Raw genomic sequence first — 17,983 nt, forward strand, 5'->3', positions numbered from 1 at the left:
CTGTTCATTTCACTTAGGTTTTCATTTAATCCCAGAGCTCGTATTAATTTCTTCGAACTTTTTAGAAGGAAGGGAAACTTTTGTTTGGCTTTTTATTTAATCTGTACTAAAGATTTAGAGCATATTTTAATCATTTCTGTGGCTTTAAATTCCAGCATTTATTTGATGGCTTTATGTCACCGAATACTTCCGACGTATGCATGTAAATATTGTAGTTCCAGACACCTTCATGTCCTCATTGGTAAAGCAACGATATCCATAGCAGTGAAAACAGTTAGTAAATTTATTTTTCTTCTGTTTGCACTCTACTTCCAGAAGTTAAGCCTTGAATTGGCTTTAGCTGTACGTATGCCTGGATCGTAGTCCTGCTCTGTGGTAGGAAATTGGGACGTGTAGAATTTAGACATGCCTGCGAAAGCCCAGCCTGCAGGTCCACATCGATGGATAATATTACCTTGTGGTCTCTTTATAGTTTGTTAACTAAGTAAACAATTTGTTTGAAGTATACTTAAATGATCATTTCTAAAGGTGCTAACATATTTTTTTATCAGCTGAAAAATTTTGGTCACTGGGGTCTTCAGCTAAAACGAAGTGTCCCATCAATAACATGTGGATTAATTTATAGCCCCCATCACCTGCAGCCATCATCAGTGCATTTGCGTTAGCCATGGGGGCGGCTGGTCAGTAAAGAGGCAAAGTACTGTCCTTCCTGGCAGACACAGCCTGGCACGTCCTCTTTGAAGATGAAGCGTAGAATCATAGCACTCAAGACCTTTTATCCTTTTTGCCAGTCAGCTGTTTGTAACCTGGATGAGGGGCTGCCCCTCACCTAAAGACAGCACAGTTGTGTTATTAGTAGCGTGGGGTGTGTGTGTGTGTGTGTGGCCCTGGCTCCTCGTGCCCCGGCCCCTGTCTCACCCGACACAGACCCTGCTGAGCCATCGGAGGGAATCCCTTTCACCGGGGCTTTGCATCTCCACGTTTTCTCCCTTACTTTACAAAGACCTACTTCTCTAAGAGGTGCTGTTTCTCCCACAGATTCTCCTCTTATAATTTGAGAAGCAGAGGATAATTGGGGGAGGACTTTTTTTGGCACTTAGGCTGAACCCCTGGGAATCTTTGTAAAATTAAATCAGTGTTTTTATCTTTTCCCAACATAGGCACTTCCTGTCAGTAGACTGATTTCGGGTCCACCGTCAGTCAGTGATTTTCTAAAATGTCAGTCCAGTTGATTTTGTGGTCTCTGACTTGAGTGAAGCCAGAATTGGAAGCCCATAATCTCACTGTCACAGATTGCTTTGAAGTTGCTTCAGGACTCACTAAATCTTCTTCCACGTGTCTTTTTTTTTTCCCCCTGTGCGGGTTTTTCCAAAGTTGATAAGTTGATGGTCCTTTGTCTTTTTGGAACTTATCAGTCTCTCCTGCGCTATACAGCCACCACTTAAAATAATAAAGATGTAACCAGCTTGTTTTCTAGCGCTTTAACTTCACTGACATTGCCAGGAACTTTGGGATGAATTCTCTGTTGACCCCAAGTCCTGTGGAGTGTTCTGGGTGAGGCCACGGTGTCCAGGCCCTGTTTTGAGCCCCCACAGCCAGTTGGGTGCAGTGACTCTCCCTTTCTATTTCTCAGTGCCATCGCCTCCATCCTGAGGGCCTGGCTTGACCAGTGTGCAGAGGACTTCCGGGAGCCCCCTCACTTCCCTTGCTTACAGAAACTGCTGGATTATCTCAAACGGATGATGCCAGGCTCTGATCCAGAGAGAAGGGCACAAAATCTTCTTGAGCAGTTTCACAAGCAAGAAGTGGAAACTGACAGTGAGTACTTGCTTGGTTCCAGAGAACAAGCTAGATTCTGATTCTGCAGGCTCCATGTTGAAGATAGGTTCTCCCTATACTTTTTTTTTTTTTAAGATTTATTTAGTTGTTTGAGAGGAGAGAGAGTGCAGGAGGGAAGGGGAGAGGAAGAGAGAATCTCAAGCAGACTCCTCACTGAGCGCACAGTCCGACGTGGGGCTCGATTTCACGACCCTGAGATCACAACCTGAGCCAAAACCAAGAGTCGGAGGTTTAACCGACTGAGCCACCCAGCCGCCCCAAACTGTTCTCCCTTACTTGATGAATGACCTTGGTTTGTCTCAGAGAGACAAGCTGCTGGAGGATTGGTGGTGGATAAAAATTCTAAAGTTTATCAAAGTGCTAATTACAGAGCCTCAGCCTTCTAGAGCCAAGAAGGAGATTTTTAAGACCACCTAGTCTGGTGCTCTCAATTTATAGAAGAGGAAACTGACTTTGAGAAGCGAAGTGATTTCCTTGAGTTTCTTCTAATACCGTAAAGAGGATCTTTTACCTTCTCTTGTCAACATGTCCCACGCTGAACTTGATTTTGCCTTTTATTATCTGTCTCTGGCTCCTCTATCTAATGAATGGAAACCCTTCACAACCACCCCCATTCAGCAGGCAAAGAATTAAATCCAGTTGTGCTCCTGCCCTCAGAAAAGTTCAAAAAGCCCTGAAAAGGTATTTCTCTGTCAAGCTGGAAGACATCACTGTCACTGAGCTTGCCAGTGCCCTCGTCTTGTCAGAGGAAGTTTCTGTGGCTGTTTTTTCCTATTGGAGGAACTGACTGCCTGTTTTCAAGGACAAAGGAAGGGCCACCACTGCAGGTCGTGGGCCGCTTGAAATTATCTTTGAAGAAAGTCAGAGCGAGGTTAGGACAGGCTTTCAGCCTGACGATTTATCCCCTCGCTGGCCTGCTGGCTGATGGTTGCCATGGCGGCTGACCCACTTGGAGCTTTTGACAGGCATTTCCCTGAAGTGACGCCCAATTTCCTCAGCGAGGGAAAGGAAGCAGTTCCTCACGACCGATAAGGGAAGCTGCATCAGTGCCAAAGAAAATAACCTCACATTCCAAACAGTACCTGTGGAATTGTTTTATGTTTGGGGAATCAGAGCAGGGGGAACATGCAATCGCATCCTGAGAAGCCGACTGCCAAGTACTCTGTATCTCAGATGACTTCATCTGCCGGGAATGTTGGAATACCAAGGGCACTCCTCCAGCTGCCGGACCTCCACTCCCTTCAGGGCCTCCCCGCCTGTCTCTGAGCCGGAGTGGAAAATGCTGTGTGAGAGCCCAGCTCTCCCCACTGGGGCTGCCCCTGGCTCCGGGCCTAATTGGGGAACCGGTGGGACCAGTCGTTCATTGTTTCCGACCCAGCGACTGGAAGGCAGAGCTCATTTGGCAGGCTGAGGCAGGGGAGAGGGAGATTGCCTGACTTTGGAAAGGCTTTTAGGCAATGCTCGAAAATGAATTTTTCCTGAGTTTGGAAAATTTTAATCAAGAAAGCTCTAAACTCTCTGTTTATGAAGTCCAGGGGTCGTTATTGAAAAAGGACTTTTAGGAGCTTGGTTCTCATGGGCGTATTTTGCCCAATTTCATGCTGGCAAAAGCAAAAGTTCACCTACATTGTTTTCCAATAGTAAAATTGTGCTTCTAGTTTTTACTTCCCTTACCTCTGGAAGGGAGCCAAAAGCAGAAACAGTGAAGGCATGGCCTAGTCCCTGGAGAGACAGGACCACGTAATCTTTACCCACAGCAACATCCCGGGCACATATGGGTCACTGTGAGTGTTTGTTGGCTGAGTGAGAGGATCTGACCTTACCACACATCCTCTTTGGCTGAAATGGGTCAGCCTCTGCATTCCAGAGCCACTGGGATAGATTGACATAGTAGCTAGCAAGAGGGATGGGGGGCCCATTCTGGAGCTTTGTTTGGGATTTCAAATTTCTTCTTCCTCCACTGAATTGAAGAGTACCCCCAGAGTTGCGTGGAGGCAGAGTGGTGAAGTCATAGGGTTTTAGCTCTCCTGAGCTCGTGCCTGTTTGTGTTTCAGACTCCAGAGGCAGACAGTGATTTCCTCCTACCTCCTCCAGTCGTAACCCAAGCCCGTTAGCATCAGCACCTTCAGCTTGCCTGTGGTAGGGAGGGGATTGTTGGGGAGTGGCAGCCTTAAATCCCATGCCTGACCCCGGAGTTGGCAAGTCCCCACGTGGTGCTCTGATAGGAGGAGTGATGTAATGTCTGCTCTCAGCACCCCTTTCCCCTGGGAAACCAAGAAAAAGAGAAGGCCACCCCCAACTTGACCCAAGATGCGTAAAAGTCTTCTTCTACAAAGAAAAAGAGAAAAAACTTAAAATGTAAACATCCTGGGGGAGTAGTAACATACCAATTTACATTTCTGCCAAGATAAGGTATAACTGAATGCAGCTAGATTTTTTTTTAATTTAATTTTATTATGTTATGTTAGTCACCATACAGTACATCATTAGTTTTTGATGTAGTGTTCCATGATTCATTGTTTTCGTATAACACCCAGTGCTCCATGCAGTACGTGCCCTCCTTAATACCCATCACCAGGCTAACCCATCCCCCTCCCCCCCTCCCCTCTAAAACCCTCAGTTTGTTTCTCAGAGTCCATAGTCTCTCATGGTTCATCTCCCCCTCCTATTTCCCCCCCTTCATTTTTTCCTTTCCTTTTCCTAATGTCCTCCATGCTATTCCTTATGTTCCACAAATAAGTGAAACCATATGATAATTGAGAGCCCAGCTATGGACCCTCAACTCTATGGTCAAATAATCTTCGACAAAGCAGGAAAAAATATGCGATGGAAAAAAGACAGTCTCTTCAATAAATGGTGCTGGGAGAATTGGATAGCTGTATACAGAAGAATGAAACTCGACCATTCTCTAACACCACACACAAAGATAAACTCAAAATGGATGAAAGACCTCAATGTGAGACAGGAATCCATCCAAATCCTAGAGGAGAACATAGGCAGTAACCTCTTTGACATCGGCCACAGCAGCTTCTTTCAAGATACATCTCCAAAGGCTAGCGAAACAAAAGCAAAAATGAACTTTTGGGACTTCATCAAGATAAAAAGCTTCTGCACAACAAAGGAAACAGTTAATAAAACAAAGAGACAACCCACAGAATGGGAGAAGATATTTGCAAATGACACTACAAACAAAGTGCTGATTTCTAAGATCTATAAAGAACTTCTCAAACTCAATACCCCAAAAATAATCAAGTCAAAAAATGGGCAGCAAGACATGAACAGACACTTCTCAAAACATACAAATGGCTGACAGACACATGAAAAAATGTTCATCATCATTAGCCATCAGGGAAATTCAAATCACAACCACATTGAGATACCACCTTGCACCAGTTAGAATAGCAAAAATTGACAAGGCAAGAAACAACAAATGTTGGAGAGGTTGTGGAGAAAGGGGAACCCTCTTACACTATTGGTGGGAATGCAAGTTGGTACAGCCACTTTGGAAAACAGTGTGGAGGTTCCTCAAAAAATTAAAAATAGAGCTACCCTATGACCCAGCAATTGCACTACTGGGTATTTACCCCAAAGACGCAGATGTAGTGAAAAGAAGGGCCATTGCACCCCAGTGTTCATGGCAGCAATGTCCACAATAGCCAAACTGTGGAAAGAGCTGAGATGTCCTTTAAGAGACGAATGGATAAAGATACGGTCCATATGTACAATGGAATATTACTCAGCCATCAGAAAGGATAAATACCCAACGTTTACATCAACATGGATGGGACTGGAGGAGATTATGCTAAGTGAAATAAGTCATGCAGCTAGGTTTTTTGTTTTGTTTTTTTGAGAACAGATTTGACAGGAGAGCAAGGAGTGTGGAGGGGATGAGGTGGGGGATAAGCTTGGAAAACAACCCAGGAATCGGGAAAGGTTCCAGGGAAGGGAGGCTGGGGTTCAAGTTCAACTTCATCCAGTTCCACAGTCTTTCAGAATGGAGTCTGGAGTTCCTAGTCCATGGGCTGAGTCCTTCAGCTTTTGATTTGGAATCCAGGTAGTTATTATCGTGATTTTTCTTCTCACTTCTTCAGTCTGTGTCCTGTGAATTGGCTAACTGAGGATCTTATCTATAATAAGGCTCAGGTGAATTTAGTTTCAGGCTGTTCTGCTTCACACATACTTAACTTTAGGTGGGAAACTGAAAGCTACTCCAAACATCTTGAGAATTCTAAGGACTGTCTTAGAATTCTGAGGACTTCATCAGCATTTCTGACACCAACATGGCCCATTCTACTTCCCAAAGCCTGGCCTGCTTTTATGCCCAGTCTTCCCAGGCTTCTGGTTATAATTGGCCAGTAATTACGAATTGCATAGTTGGGGCTTAGGAAGTGGCTTGATGAGTCCTTAAGCTGAGCAGAGAGTATGAGAGAGCCCAAGATGAGGGAAACCCCCAGAATGTAGCCCAGCTTTGCTTCTCTAGACTTTGCCTCATCCGGCTATGTCCCTGGCCTAAGAATCTGGCTTATCAAAGGGATAACATGAGGCCTCTGAACTTAATAAAGAACCTACAGAGATTAAGCAGACCTCCATTTCACTCAGATGCATTGTGCTTAGCATTTCTCCCTGTGGGTTTTCTGAAGGATTAGCCCTCTTCTTTCTAAATGAAGGAAGTGCAGTTTGACTCTACTAACAAGGTCATAAACAGTGGCACCAAAATGCGAATTTTTTTTTCCATCTGTGAACAGATGGGTTTCCCAGCACCATCTTCTTCAGCCTGGAAGAGGAAGAGGAACTGGAAGGTGGAGGGCCTGCAGAATTCACGTGCTTCCCAGAGGATCTCGTGGCAGAGCAGCTGACCTATATGGACGCAGTAGGTCTTCTCACTGTGCCCCAGATGGGCTTCCACTTAAATGTGGGGACTTACAGTACTGGTGGCCTGGGGAGGCCAGTGGGGGAATGTGATTTAAGTCTTTTGTGATCCTTGAGAGAGGCCGTGCCTATAAATGCAGAATGAAGATGTGACTTGAATCAATCATCTGAATAATTCAGGCCTAAGCTCTTCTTGCAATTCTGGGTGAAGGTGCTTTTTAACTTGGCACTCGATACGCAGAGGGAAATAAGAATTCTAATTCTCATGAAACAAAATCCACCCTGTTCCATGGGTATTTCTCTCCCTCCAGACTCATAAATATTTCAAGATCTGAATTGTTTATTTGGAGGGTTGTAAAGCGGTCAAAGTATAAATTAGGATAAAATAAGTTCACTGAATCCACATGTGACTCTGTCTGGCAGTTCATGTCTATGTGTGTTTCCTGTACTTTTGAATATGTTTGTTAGCCATGCATAGTTGATGACATTGGTCACGTGTCTCAGCGCAACATTAGCTGGTAAATACCAGTTAAAGGAAAGAGGGCTATTATAAATTATCATGATGGTTTTAGCTCTTCTGCACTTACCACTTTGAAGAAAGCAGCATAGAAAGTGACAGAGTTTCCACCTAGGGAGCATGCAAATAAATTATCAGAAGCAAATCAGAGTGTATGTAAAGTAAATCCTGATGTTCTCACTTTCATACAAACCCTGGTATTGAATTGTCATACAGATGAGAATCAGATTTGGTCAGCAATTTGCTTTGATTTTGTTCCACAATTGACAGCATCAAAGAAAGGTAGGAAATCTCATTGGTGATGACTTTCAGGCAAAGACCTGGAAACCAGGCTGTAACTTCCTTTCTTCCTTTTACTCTGTGACATTGAGTGGTATTGCCTTTTATATGCTTACTTCATTTTAGAAATCCTGTAGAACACAGTGATGATAATGCCATATGCCCTGTCCTTCTTTGGATCACCTGTCAGATGGTCACTGGGCGTCCATATGCATTGTACCCAATTCATGATCATGAGTGCCCAGAACATATCCTCGATATGATTCTGAGGCCAAAACCCTCTCGACCACTAGTATAGATTTGTACCCATCTTTTGAGATAGAAAAATCAAAATGTGGTTGGTCATTTAAAATTTTCTTTTGGTCGTTGTGTTCCGTTTGTGCAGTCGAGCAGATTTAGAAGGAACATGTGGGCTTTTCTGACCAGTTAACATATTAATTATTTACTTTTGTCCATTGAAATAGACACGATGAGGCAAGTCAAGTAGAAAAGGGTTGTTTGTCCATTTACAAAATACCAATTCACAGATGACCCAGATGATGTGCTTTGCCATATGCAGTGTCTGTGTCCTGAAAGCCTGTTTCTCTTTCGTTCCAGCAACTGTTCAAGAAAGTAGTGCCTCACCACTGCCTGGGCTGCATTTGGTCCCGAAGGGATAAGAAGGAAAACAAGCATCTGGCTCCTACGATCCGTGCTACCATCTCTCAGTTTAACACACTCACCAAATGCGTTGTCAGTACCATCCTGGGGGGCAAAGAACTCAAAACTCAGCAGAGAGCCAAAGTCATCGAGAAGTGGATTAACATTGCTCATGTAATTGTCTTTTTTTAAAATATTCTTTGTATTTAGTAGATGTTGGAGACTACTCCATCTCTCTGTTTAAAGGGGTCTATGCGTTTTGCAAGGCAATCAAATGACCATATGTGAGGGACCATTGGGTTTTTGTTGCTGTTATTGTTGTTCCTCCGAAATAAGAAGAAAAATTGCCTTTTTAACTTAGGAGCTTATTTTTGTTCTTTAAAGAAAATTGGTCCCTTGCACATTTCTTTCTGCTCATGGGCCTGCACACTGCTGTGTCTCCAGGGTAAGACATCCATTTGCTTTTCCCCTTATTTTCACAAACTGAGTCAGTTCTGCCCATGTTCAGTAAATAGAACTTGATGATAGTCTAAGTGTTAGACAGACTACTCTTCAACGCAGAATGATTACCTACCTAAGCACCCTTCCAGCACCTGGAAGCATTATATCTTCTACCGATATAAAGAGCTGGTACATTCTCAGAATCCTGAATCTCTTTTCCAAAGGATTGAGATGCACAGATTTCACATTCATCTGGGGCTTTTCAGAAGGGCCTTCTATCTGAAGTTGGAGGGACAGAGTTTATTTCTAGGCCTGGTTACATTCTGTTGAGTGTCAGTCTGGTCTCTTGGGTCAGCCGCTTACATACTGTATGACCTTCACTAATCAGCATCTTCATGATTCAGAAAAGGTGAACAGTATTCAGTCACTTGGTCACCAGGTATTTCATGAGCTCTTAAATGCACGTGAGCTACAGTTTTATGTACTTAGGGGACATCTTTAGGATAAGCACAATTAATGTGGTCTTACAGGAGCCTGTAGTCAAACAAGAAAGCTAAGATAGACTGGAATGATCTCAGCCGAAGCAAAAGAGGAGTGGGGCCCTATGAGATAAGTTACAGCTGTGGAGGAGGGAGAACTCACTTCTGACTGGGGGGATCAAGGAAGGCTTCACAGATAGGATGACATTTGGATTTAGCTTTGAATACTAGATATAATTTTTGGTATTTGAAGATTGGGTAAGTTTGGTTTTTTTTCGTAGGCAAAAGAAATTACATCAGCAAGAGCTATGTAATTAATGACTTTGAAACATAAGTATTATGTAAATATCTTATTAGTCAGTGTTCTGGGTTATATGGGTCAACCCTCAACCAAAACCCATTTTGCTTTCTATGCTAATATATATTTGTTTCATTAAGCCCTCATGTTCAGGGCATAGTGCTTAAATTTTCACACACACGCTCTCCCTTCTTTCTCTCTCCCTCTCTCCCTCTCTTTAACACTCTCTTTTGTTGTCTTTAATTAAGGAGCAGGGCCATAATTGTGCTAGGAAATTTGCCTTATTTTGAATTGTTAGGTGGTCTGTTACCACAGATGTTTTAGTATATAAAAAAGTAGGAAAATACTGTCTTACAACTTAGATTTCTCCTATTCTGAATTGAGCTTATTTCTCAAGAGCTACAAAAGAAGTTCTGATAGAGTGGAACAGAGCATGGAATTTCTGTCTTCTTAAAATGATAAGAAAAAATATATATATATTTTCTGCCATAAATGCTATATCCTTTAATCCATTCAACTGCTTAGAAAATCTGTAGCGAGAATACAGCATCTATGTGTTTGACAATGTGGCTCAAACCATGACTTTTGGTCCAAATTAAATATAAATTGTGCATTTATGTGATAATAAGAAATACAAGTTGAACAATTTGAGGTCTATTCCAAGTCCCATAGCACATGCTTAAAAGCCAGGGGTCCTTGCTCTTGGCGATGTGGTTTCCTAATATTGAGCATGTCGTGTCCCTTGAAATTGTGTGGAGTAATTTAATAAAATAATGAAACTCATGGGTGGTTTCCTGCCAAGATTTATCTTACTTTTCTTGCATTAATCACAGTTAATTTCTATCAAGAGGATATTTGAAAAACGATAAAAATTTTACACAGAAAATATTTGTGACCTAATGTGATCATATTTTCTTGGACTGGCCTGGCTGCTATGTTTTTGTTTTACTTTTGCATCTCCTGGAAGATACCTCCCTTTCTGGAAATGGGGCCAAATGTCTCTTGTACTCCTTTAAACCCTTAACTGAAGCCTCTTTCTGGATAATGTGTTCCATATGTCTATTACGATTTGCATGAAGTATCTGTGCCTGAGTTCCTTTATTTATTGCAAGTTTCTTGATTTTTGGAACATGACTTTTGGATTCTGAACCTTTGTTGAACCATGCTCTCGTGGGCTTGGGTTTCCAGACTGACCGTATTTCAGAGTGCTCTCTCTCTCTTGCTTGCTTGCTCGCTCTTTCTTTTCAAGTAAGGGGAGGGCATAGAGAAATATAAAAAGAGTGGGCATGACTTTTGTAAAATACTTTGGCACTGACTCTAAGAAAAAAAACGTTTGGAGGTTTGTTTTTTTGTTTGGCATAGTTTTAAGTAGCCAGATTTTGGCAAGCTAAGTTCGAGAAGGCTGTTTTTCCTTCCTATTCAGGATTAGCATGTCTTCATGAAATGACCTTGGAAGCAGTGTGCATTTATGCCCAACCACCCTGGGGTCTCTTGCTTCAGATGTTCCACACAAAGCCAAACCCGTGCTCACACAGTGCACTCAGTGGATATATTACACTCCCAAATGCCTATATATTGAAACATCTCCTTTGACATAAGGCATAGCCCACTCTCCCCATGTTGCCAAGACTGGGGCTCTCTCCCTTACTGTTCCACTGTCCCTGCCATTCATCAGCAGGATGTTGACTCCAGGGTCACCGGCTGCTGAGGCTGCAGACTCCGTGCGGTAGCTTCGATTTCAGGATCAGAGAGCCTTTCTCCTTACCCAGAAAATGCCATCCAGAATATTTCCTGTTCTCTTTCTATTTTGTTTTCTCAAATGCTGCCAAAGCAAATTTTATTTTAAAAGCCCAAGTTATTTTGGAAACACCGAAGGAACCAAGGTGTTTCTGAATGTTTATGATTGTGGCCCAAGCCAATTTGAAACCAAACGAATGTGTATAAAAATATTCCCTCTTGGCAAAGAGCATAAAAGCCAAAGTTCAACTCGTGGTGAATTTTTATTGCCAAGTTATATACACCTCTCTGGGCAAAGGTTGGCCATGAGACGTTCGATACCACCTGACTCACAGAGGCTGTCTGAAGGATACAGTGATGGTTCACATGTGGCTTTAGGGCATCTGTGTGCTCTCTGCAGAAGCAAGCTTGCTCTCCCGAGCACAGCACCGCAGACTCACCTCCATTCGTGTTTTACTGGGAAAGCTGGAAACCATAAAACTGTAACAACAATGCAAAAACTATATTAAAGGGAGAAAAACAAGCATACGGTGCCAAAACCTATAAAGTGTTTCAGTGACTGGGGTGGGAGTAAAGGAGCCACTTTTTGATGTTCAGTATTTATACAGCTGCCTATTTAGTGGTAAGAATTCATAGCAGCTGTGATACCTCTAAAACAGGAAACCACCGACTCACTGTATTATTGATATTTAAATGCCTTTTATGTTTTAATCACTCTCCGCACAGGAATGTAGGATCCTGAAGAATTTTTCCTCCTTGAGGGCCATCATTTCTGCACTGCAGTCCAATTCCATCTATAGGTTAAAAAAGACCTGGGCCGCTGTCCCCAAGTAAGTTCCCAAGTGTCCTGCTCTGCTTTTCTTTGGCTGGGGCGACTGGTCGCCGTATCAAGGGTGCGGGTCCTTGCCTTCAAAGCTCATATTATATAACTAGAGAAATATGTTTGAAAGCCTCTGTGTGTCCCAGGCAGGGTGCTCTTTACATGGAATCATTAATGAGTTTTGAGAGGGGCCGCCACAGACAAAGTGTGCCGAAGCCAAGATTATTGGCTTTGGGGATGATTTTAAGGATGTGCTTATGATCTAGATTCCGAGGGGGTAAGTTTGTGGAGTGATGAAGTTATAGCAGTTTGCTGTTCCTTCTGGTTATTTCTCAGCCACATTCCAAAGCCCTAAGCTGTGCCAAGATGTAAGGGATCATGTGCGTAGATAGGACATTAGTTCTTGCTGTTCGGCAAGAATCTCTTCAGTTCACTTCTGTTTCAGCGTGTTAAAAGCCATCTGAGTGATATTCAAAACCACCAAGTGTTCCTTCCTAGGCACCTGACTAAAGTTATCAACTGGCCCCATTTTACATTGTTTTTCATTTTGTATTGTTTTTTTATACTGTTTTCATCTTATATTGTTTTTCATATTTCTTTGTGGAAGCTGTGGAACAATTAACAATTTATTGTCCTTATTATTTTACTTTCTTCCTTCCCCTAGTTCCAGAGCTTCCCTTGTAGACCAGAGAACTTTTTGCAGAGGAGGGAAAGGTGAATGAGGAGGCAGCTCTGATTCCCTATCAGTACAGATTTAGAAGCTGGGGAATGTGTCATGGCTACACATAGGCCAATTACATTCAACAGGTCTACCTGGGCTTGAGCTAATCAAAAAGTCAGGCTGTATCGGGGAAGAATGTGTAAACTGTTTACAGTCTATACTGTATGCGGTATAGTCGGTTTCAGCCAGGAGGGGAGCCAGCTGGCTCCTCAGGCAGGCCTGCCCTTGTGGGATTGGTGGCTTCAGTCCTTAGGAGTGGAAGGTCTTAGGCAATCGGTTTCAGCAGTTTACTTAGAGCTGATTAAGCCCTAAGGGACCGACACTATCCAAACTTGCAAGAGACCCAAATTTCCTAAGTTTATGCTGAAAAATGAGTGCCAGAGTACTCACACATACCAGTGGGCTCCTATTCTCAATCAGAAGAAAGGCTACTTGGGGGAAGTCAAATTATTTGTTTCATAAGGCTTTGATGAGTCAGTAGAAAAAAATTGAAGTGGCTGATCGTAATGCCTGGTGTTACGGAGCCATAGAAGCCATAGGCACTTGGAGACTCCAAAGCTCATGCTCTGTTTACAACGCTGTTATCTACCAGGAGAAAACCTGGTAGATGGGCTCTCCAAAGGCCAGCGCAATTTTTTTGATCACCACTTATTCCTTAGGTTCTTTCTCCTCTTCATTAGTTTCAATAATCCAGCTGACTCTGTATGTGAAAGAAAGATTAGTTGATTGGTTTTCCTTTGCATATCAATCTTATGAAAGAGATGGGTCATATAAAATCATGAGATGATAGGCCTCAGTAAAATACAATGGGAAAATCAGATGCATACAGAGTCCTCATCCTCAATAGCGCGGGCCCCTCTCCTTCCCCTCATCAGTGCTCCCCAGTCATGGTATCAAAAATAAAAACAAAGGGGGCTCAGGTGCTGAAATAGCTCCTGTGCTTGATTGCAACCTTCTCTGATTGCAGTGAAAGGTAATCCTATCTTTCTTTGGTGGTTGATAAATAGCATACTGTGGAAAGTCACTTAGCCAGCCAAAGATTTCTTCTACAGCAAATTTGAGGTTAAAACACAAGTAAAAAAAAATTAGTGGAGTTGTATCTTAATCTCTTGGTTACCATATGAGGCCCATTCTTCCAGCTGGCTTTTTAAATGATTTCACCTCAAAACAAACCTCAGAGCCTCATTCTGTACAGTATGGGTGTCTGGTTTGTTTCTTAGTTGGTCGGTTCATGTTTTAGCAGGGATGCTGCAGAAATGTCATGAGAAGACGCTTTCATATCAGCTTTCCATAGTTTTCATTGCTAAATTCAAGGGACAGAGTTAGGATACCTTATTTGGTTATCACTTTCCCTGTAACCCTTAATGCTAATCACTTTTCAGTGGACAGAGAAGACGTCTATTTATTTCTCTTTATTTAGGCCCACATGTAATTAAGTTCTTAATTATTTTTTCCAAAATGCAAATAGCTTTACTGGTTTTCTTTATTACAAGAATGATACTACCCTCATTATAAAACAAATAAGTTAATAATAGCTTTCCCGTGATCATGACGTGCTGCCTGGGGAATGATACAGCCCCATTAATTCTCTGCCTCTGGAGTCCTCCACTCAGTAACCCTAGAGGGCTGGAGAGAAAAGCCTGAGGCCCGTGGAGAGGGACAGGGCCTCCAGAAGGGAGAGGGCAGAGTAGCCACTTTATGTATATGATCCTGCTGACCTTCACTGCGGTCCCTCAAGGGGACTCCTAGTATGTTCCTTGTATAGGTAAGAAAATGGAAGCTCAGGATGGTTAAGCAACGGACCCAAGAGCCCTTGGGGAGGGAGGGGCAGAGTGGGGATTTGAACCCCCGCCCCTGACCAGAGCCCGTTTGGCTTCCATCTACTCTGACTCCGATTTGAGAGCACTGGCCTGTGACTCAGGAAATTTGGCTTCTACACCTGCCATGCTCAAAACTTAGCGATGGAAACGTCAGCAAATCCCTGACCCTGGCATCTTCATCTCTAAATGAGGGAACCAGCCAGCATGATTTCTCGGTCCCCACGGGGCTGTGTGTGTGTATTGCTAAGACAGATTTTTTTTTAAAGAACATGTCCCATTTAAACAACTTGATGCCCCAATTTAGCAATCCTTATTTATGATTATAACCTAGGTGGATAGGAAAACCCCCGTCTTCACATAGGTGACTGTGTGTACCTTTAAAAAAAAAAAAAAGAGGAACGCCTGGGTGGCTCAGTTGTTAAGCATCTGCTTTCTGCTCGGGTCATGATCCCAGGGTCCTGGGATCAAGCCCCGCATCAGGCTCCCTGCTCAGCGGGGAGCCTGCTTCTCCTTCTCCCCCTCTCTCTGCTTGTGTTCCCTCTCTCGCTGTGTTTCTCTCTGTCAAATAAATAAATAAAATCTTTAAAAAAAAGCTGCATGAACAAAGTCATTGGCTTCCTCTCTGCTCCTGAGATCAGTCCAATCCTTCTGTAGCCACAGGTAATGGAGGGCAGCAGGGCCGAAGGTGTGGGCCTCTCACTGACTCTTTATTTGTGAATGTTTTCTTCATCCCTCTCCCAGGGACCGGATGCTGATGTTTGAAGAACTTTCGGATATTTTCTCCGACCATAACAACCATTTGACCAGCCGGGAACTTCTGATGAAGGTGAGGCTCTTGGTGGGGGCACCGGGCCACGTCGCGGATAGCTCTGGAATCCCTTCAAGGCCAGAGTGGCTTGAGGGCTCCCCACATTCCTGCAGTCCCAGGAGAAAGCCTGCAGCGACTAGAAGGCAGCATTTTTGTTTCCGCGGGCAAATCAAAGAAGCTCAAGGCTGAGAAAACTGAATGTCCAGCTCCGAAGCTTCACGGTTACACAACCAGATTGTGAAACTTGTGCTCACAAGTGTATCTCTTTAACGAGCCGCTCTGCAGACAGCAGGTGCTGGTGGCGAGGTGGGTGAGAGGCCCTGGAATATTCCTTCTCAGCAGAACATCTTCTAGAGTGACAGAGGCCAAGCCCGCAATTCCGTATCCTGTATTTGGACCAAGTTGCATGGGCCCATTAGCAATATTTAGTGAATGCCAAGTGAGTGCTGACTTTGGAACCATAGAAGGTAGAAGTATAGCTCGGTTGATTTCATTTCCCCAGACATTTGTTGAATGTCCAGTATCCGTGAAGCATTGGAGCGGCCTCTAGGAATATGAAGGCGACTAACCCAGAGCCTGTTTTCAAGAATTCACCCTCTGGCTGGTGGATGGAGGCACTAACTGAGAATAAGTAGTCAAATAAAGGTACAAATAACAGGTTGTGAATGGTCATCAGAGGGGCACATAGGCCAGATATGATCATCACAACCTTTCTATAAAGTAGATTTTATCATCCTAGTTTTGCAGATAGCCAAGACTCAGAGAGGTAAGCCCTGTGTCGTAAGTCACACACCTGGTAGGTCATTAGAATGTGAACCCTACCTGGTGAGACTCTGAAGCCTGTGCTTTCATCACAGAGGCATAGGACTGTTTCTTCTCGCCACTTGGTAGTAGGGGGCAGGAGAGATCAGAGAAAACTTCACAGAGAAGGTAAATCAGTAATTGAACAACAGTTGATTGAGCGTTCGCGATGTGCTGGGTGTCCGAGGTGCGACCACACTGAAGGCAGTCTCGGATCTGAAAGAGATTGCGTCTCACGGGAGTAGGTAGAGAAGTAGACAATTATAAAATCATAGGGTATGTGCTACCATAGCCCTGAACTGGCCAATTAGACGATATGATCCTTGTCCTTAGTCTCTTTTTCTGTATAAGAGACTGTATTATCTGTAGAGATAATAGTATTTAGTCCACTGACTTCACAGAATTGATTTGAAGATTGACTAAGGTAAAATATTTGAAAGCCCTATGCAAATGTGTTTTTAGTATTTGGCATGCTGTGTGCACACGAAGCCAAAGTATGCATAACAAATCAAAGTGAGTAAAGTATGGGCTACATACACAGGGCTCAGAGCACACACTTGGAGGAGGGATGAAAGTCCAGTGGAGGTGGGGTCCCTATGAAAGGGCATCCACCTGACACCTGTTAGATTAGTCATTCCTGTAAGGGCATCTGTTACGGTCTTCCTGACGGTTGTCCTCCTGAGTCCTGCTCTTCCTGCATGTCTTTCTCATCGTGGGCTCTGCCGGGGACCCAGCCTGTCTCCCTGCTGGCCTGCAAGCCTCTTGCAGGCAGGAACTGGGTTCTTTTTGTCACTGTTCTATCCTTAATGCCTGACACAGTGCCTGGGGTGCAGCAAATGTTCAGAAACTCTGTACAATTGCATGAATTGGTGGGCCTTTGGACTCATGTGACTTTGAGAAGCTGCCCACTCTTGGCCCTTCTTGGAGTCAGTGGTAGGAGCAAGGCAGTTTGTGCTGATGTCCGGCTCTGGATTTGGCGTACCTGATTAGCTGCACACTATCCAGTGCTTGCTGAGATCGTGTTACTCCCTGCTTCATGTCCCCCTGGATTTGCAGACTTTAAATGGAAACTCATCTGGCTGGAAGGAGATGGCTTAGTGGTCTCCCTGTCAGGAATACAAAGCTAGACTAACTGGAGCCACACATTCAAATCCCAATAGCTCTGAGTCATCCTTCCAACATAGATAAATTCAGTGCCGTGCAGCCCATTGCCTGGTGGCGGTGTTCTGGCCAAAACTTAGAAGCAAAGCCATATCTAGACATTAAAAGGTCCCATAAACCTTTCTTTAATGTAGAAGTTGGCCCTCGTGCTCTAAGTTAAATTTCTTCTACATGGCTCCAATCCCAAAGAAATGAAAAACTTGGCTATGAATTCCTGTGGTCTGTGCATTATCATTACAATGGTGTAATGTGTTTTGGGCAGGCCGTATGTATATGTAGGTCCCTTTCCAGTCACCTTTGTTGATCATTCTTCATATGAAGTATATAAGTCTGAGTGTTAATTCTCAGCATGGTTGTAAAAAAAAAAGGAATCAAGGTAGTTATGTTCTCAAAAGAACCACTGAGAAAAACTGCAGGCCTCTGTTTCTAATATGCCATTCCTGGACTCACACTGATTTACAGTTGGGTAATCTTAGTCTTAAAGACTGGTCTTCTCTTCCACTTCTGGGTAGATGTAATATTCCACCTCTATGATATTCTGGCTGAGGCAACATAATAATTAACAAAAATCTAAAAAAAAAAAAATCTGAGGTTTTCATTTTAATTGTTGGGGAAAAAAAATGTTTTTATTTTTCTCAAAGATTATCTTAAACCTGTGATGATGAACTTAGATCACTCTGAGCAGTTGAATTGTAGAGTCCATAAATTTTAAAGCAGTGGGAAAGCAGACTGCCACCAAATTGTCTTGGTTCTT

General features: G+C 43.3%; 1 protein-coding gene across 9 annotated transcripts in view; it reads left to right on the plus strand.

Annotated features, from left to right (window-relative positions):
• RGL1 (ral guanine nucleotide dissociation stimulator like 1) overlaps window positions 1-17,983 on the plus strand; it is a 249,113-nt gene that overhangs the window by 189,359 nt on the left and 41,771 nt on the right. For all 9 annotated transcript variants that reach the window (XR_010412302.1, XM_045877303.3, XM_064594221.1 and 6 more), the window contains 5 exons: window positions 1,634-1,818; window positions 6,585-6,709; window positions 8,102-8,317; window positions 11,825-11,928; window positions 15,201-15,285. Coding sequence is in view for 8 of the 9 variants with exons in the window: in XM_045877303.3 (XP_045733259.1) it covers window positions 1,634-1,818; window positions 6,585-6,709; window positions 8,102-8,317; window positions 11,825-11,928; window positions 15,201-15,285 (715 nt within the window). In the remaining variant the exon portion in view is untranslated. The remainder of the gene's footprint in view (window positions 1-1,633; window positions 1,819-6,584; window positions 6,710-8,101; window positions 8,318-11,824; window positions 11,929-15,200; window positions 15,286-17,983) is intronic.

This window comes from Mirounga angustirostris, unplaced genomic scaffold, assembly GCF_029215605.1.
Source record: "Mirounga angustirostris isolate CCGP_5_RB_7025 unplaced genomic scaffold, mMirAng1.0.hap1 SCAF_6, whole genome shotgun sequence".
In the NCBI taxonomy this organism is placed as follows: domain Eukaryota; kingdom Metazoa; phylum Chordata; class Mammalia; order Carnivora; family Phocidae; genus Mirounga; species Mirounga angustirostris.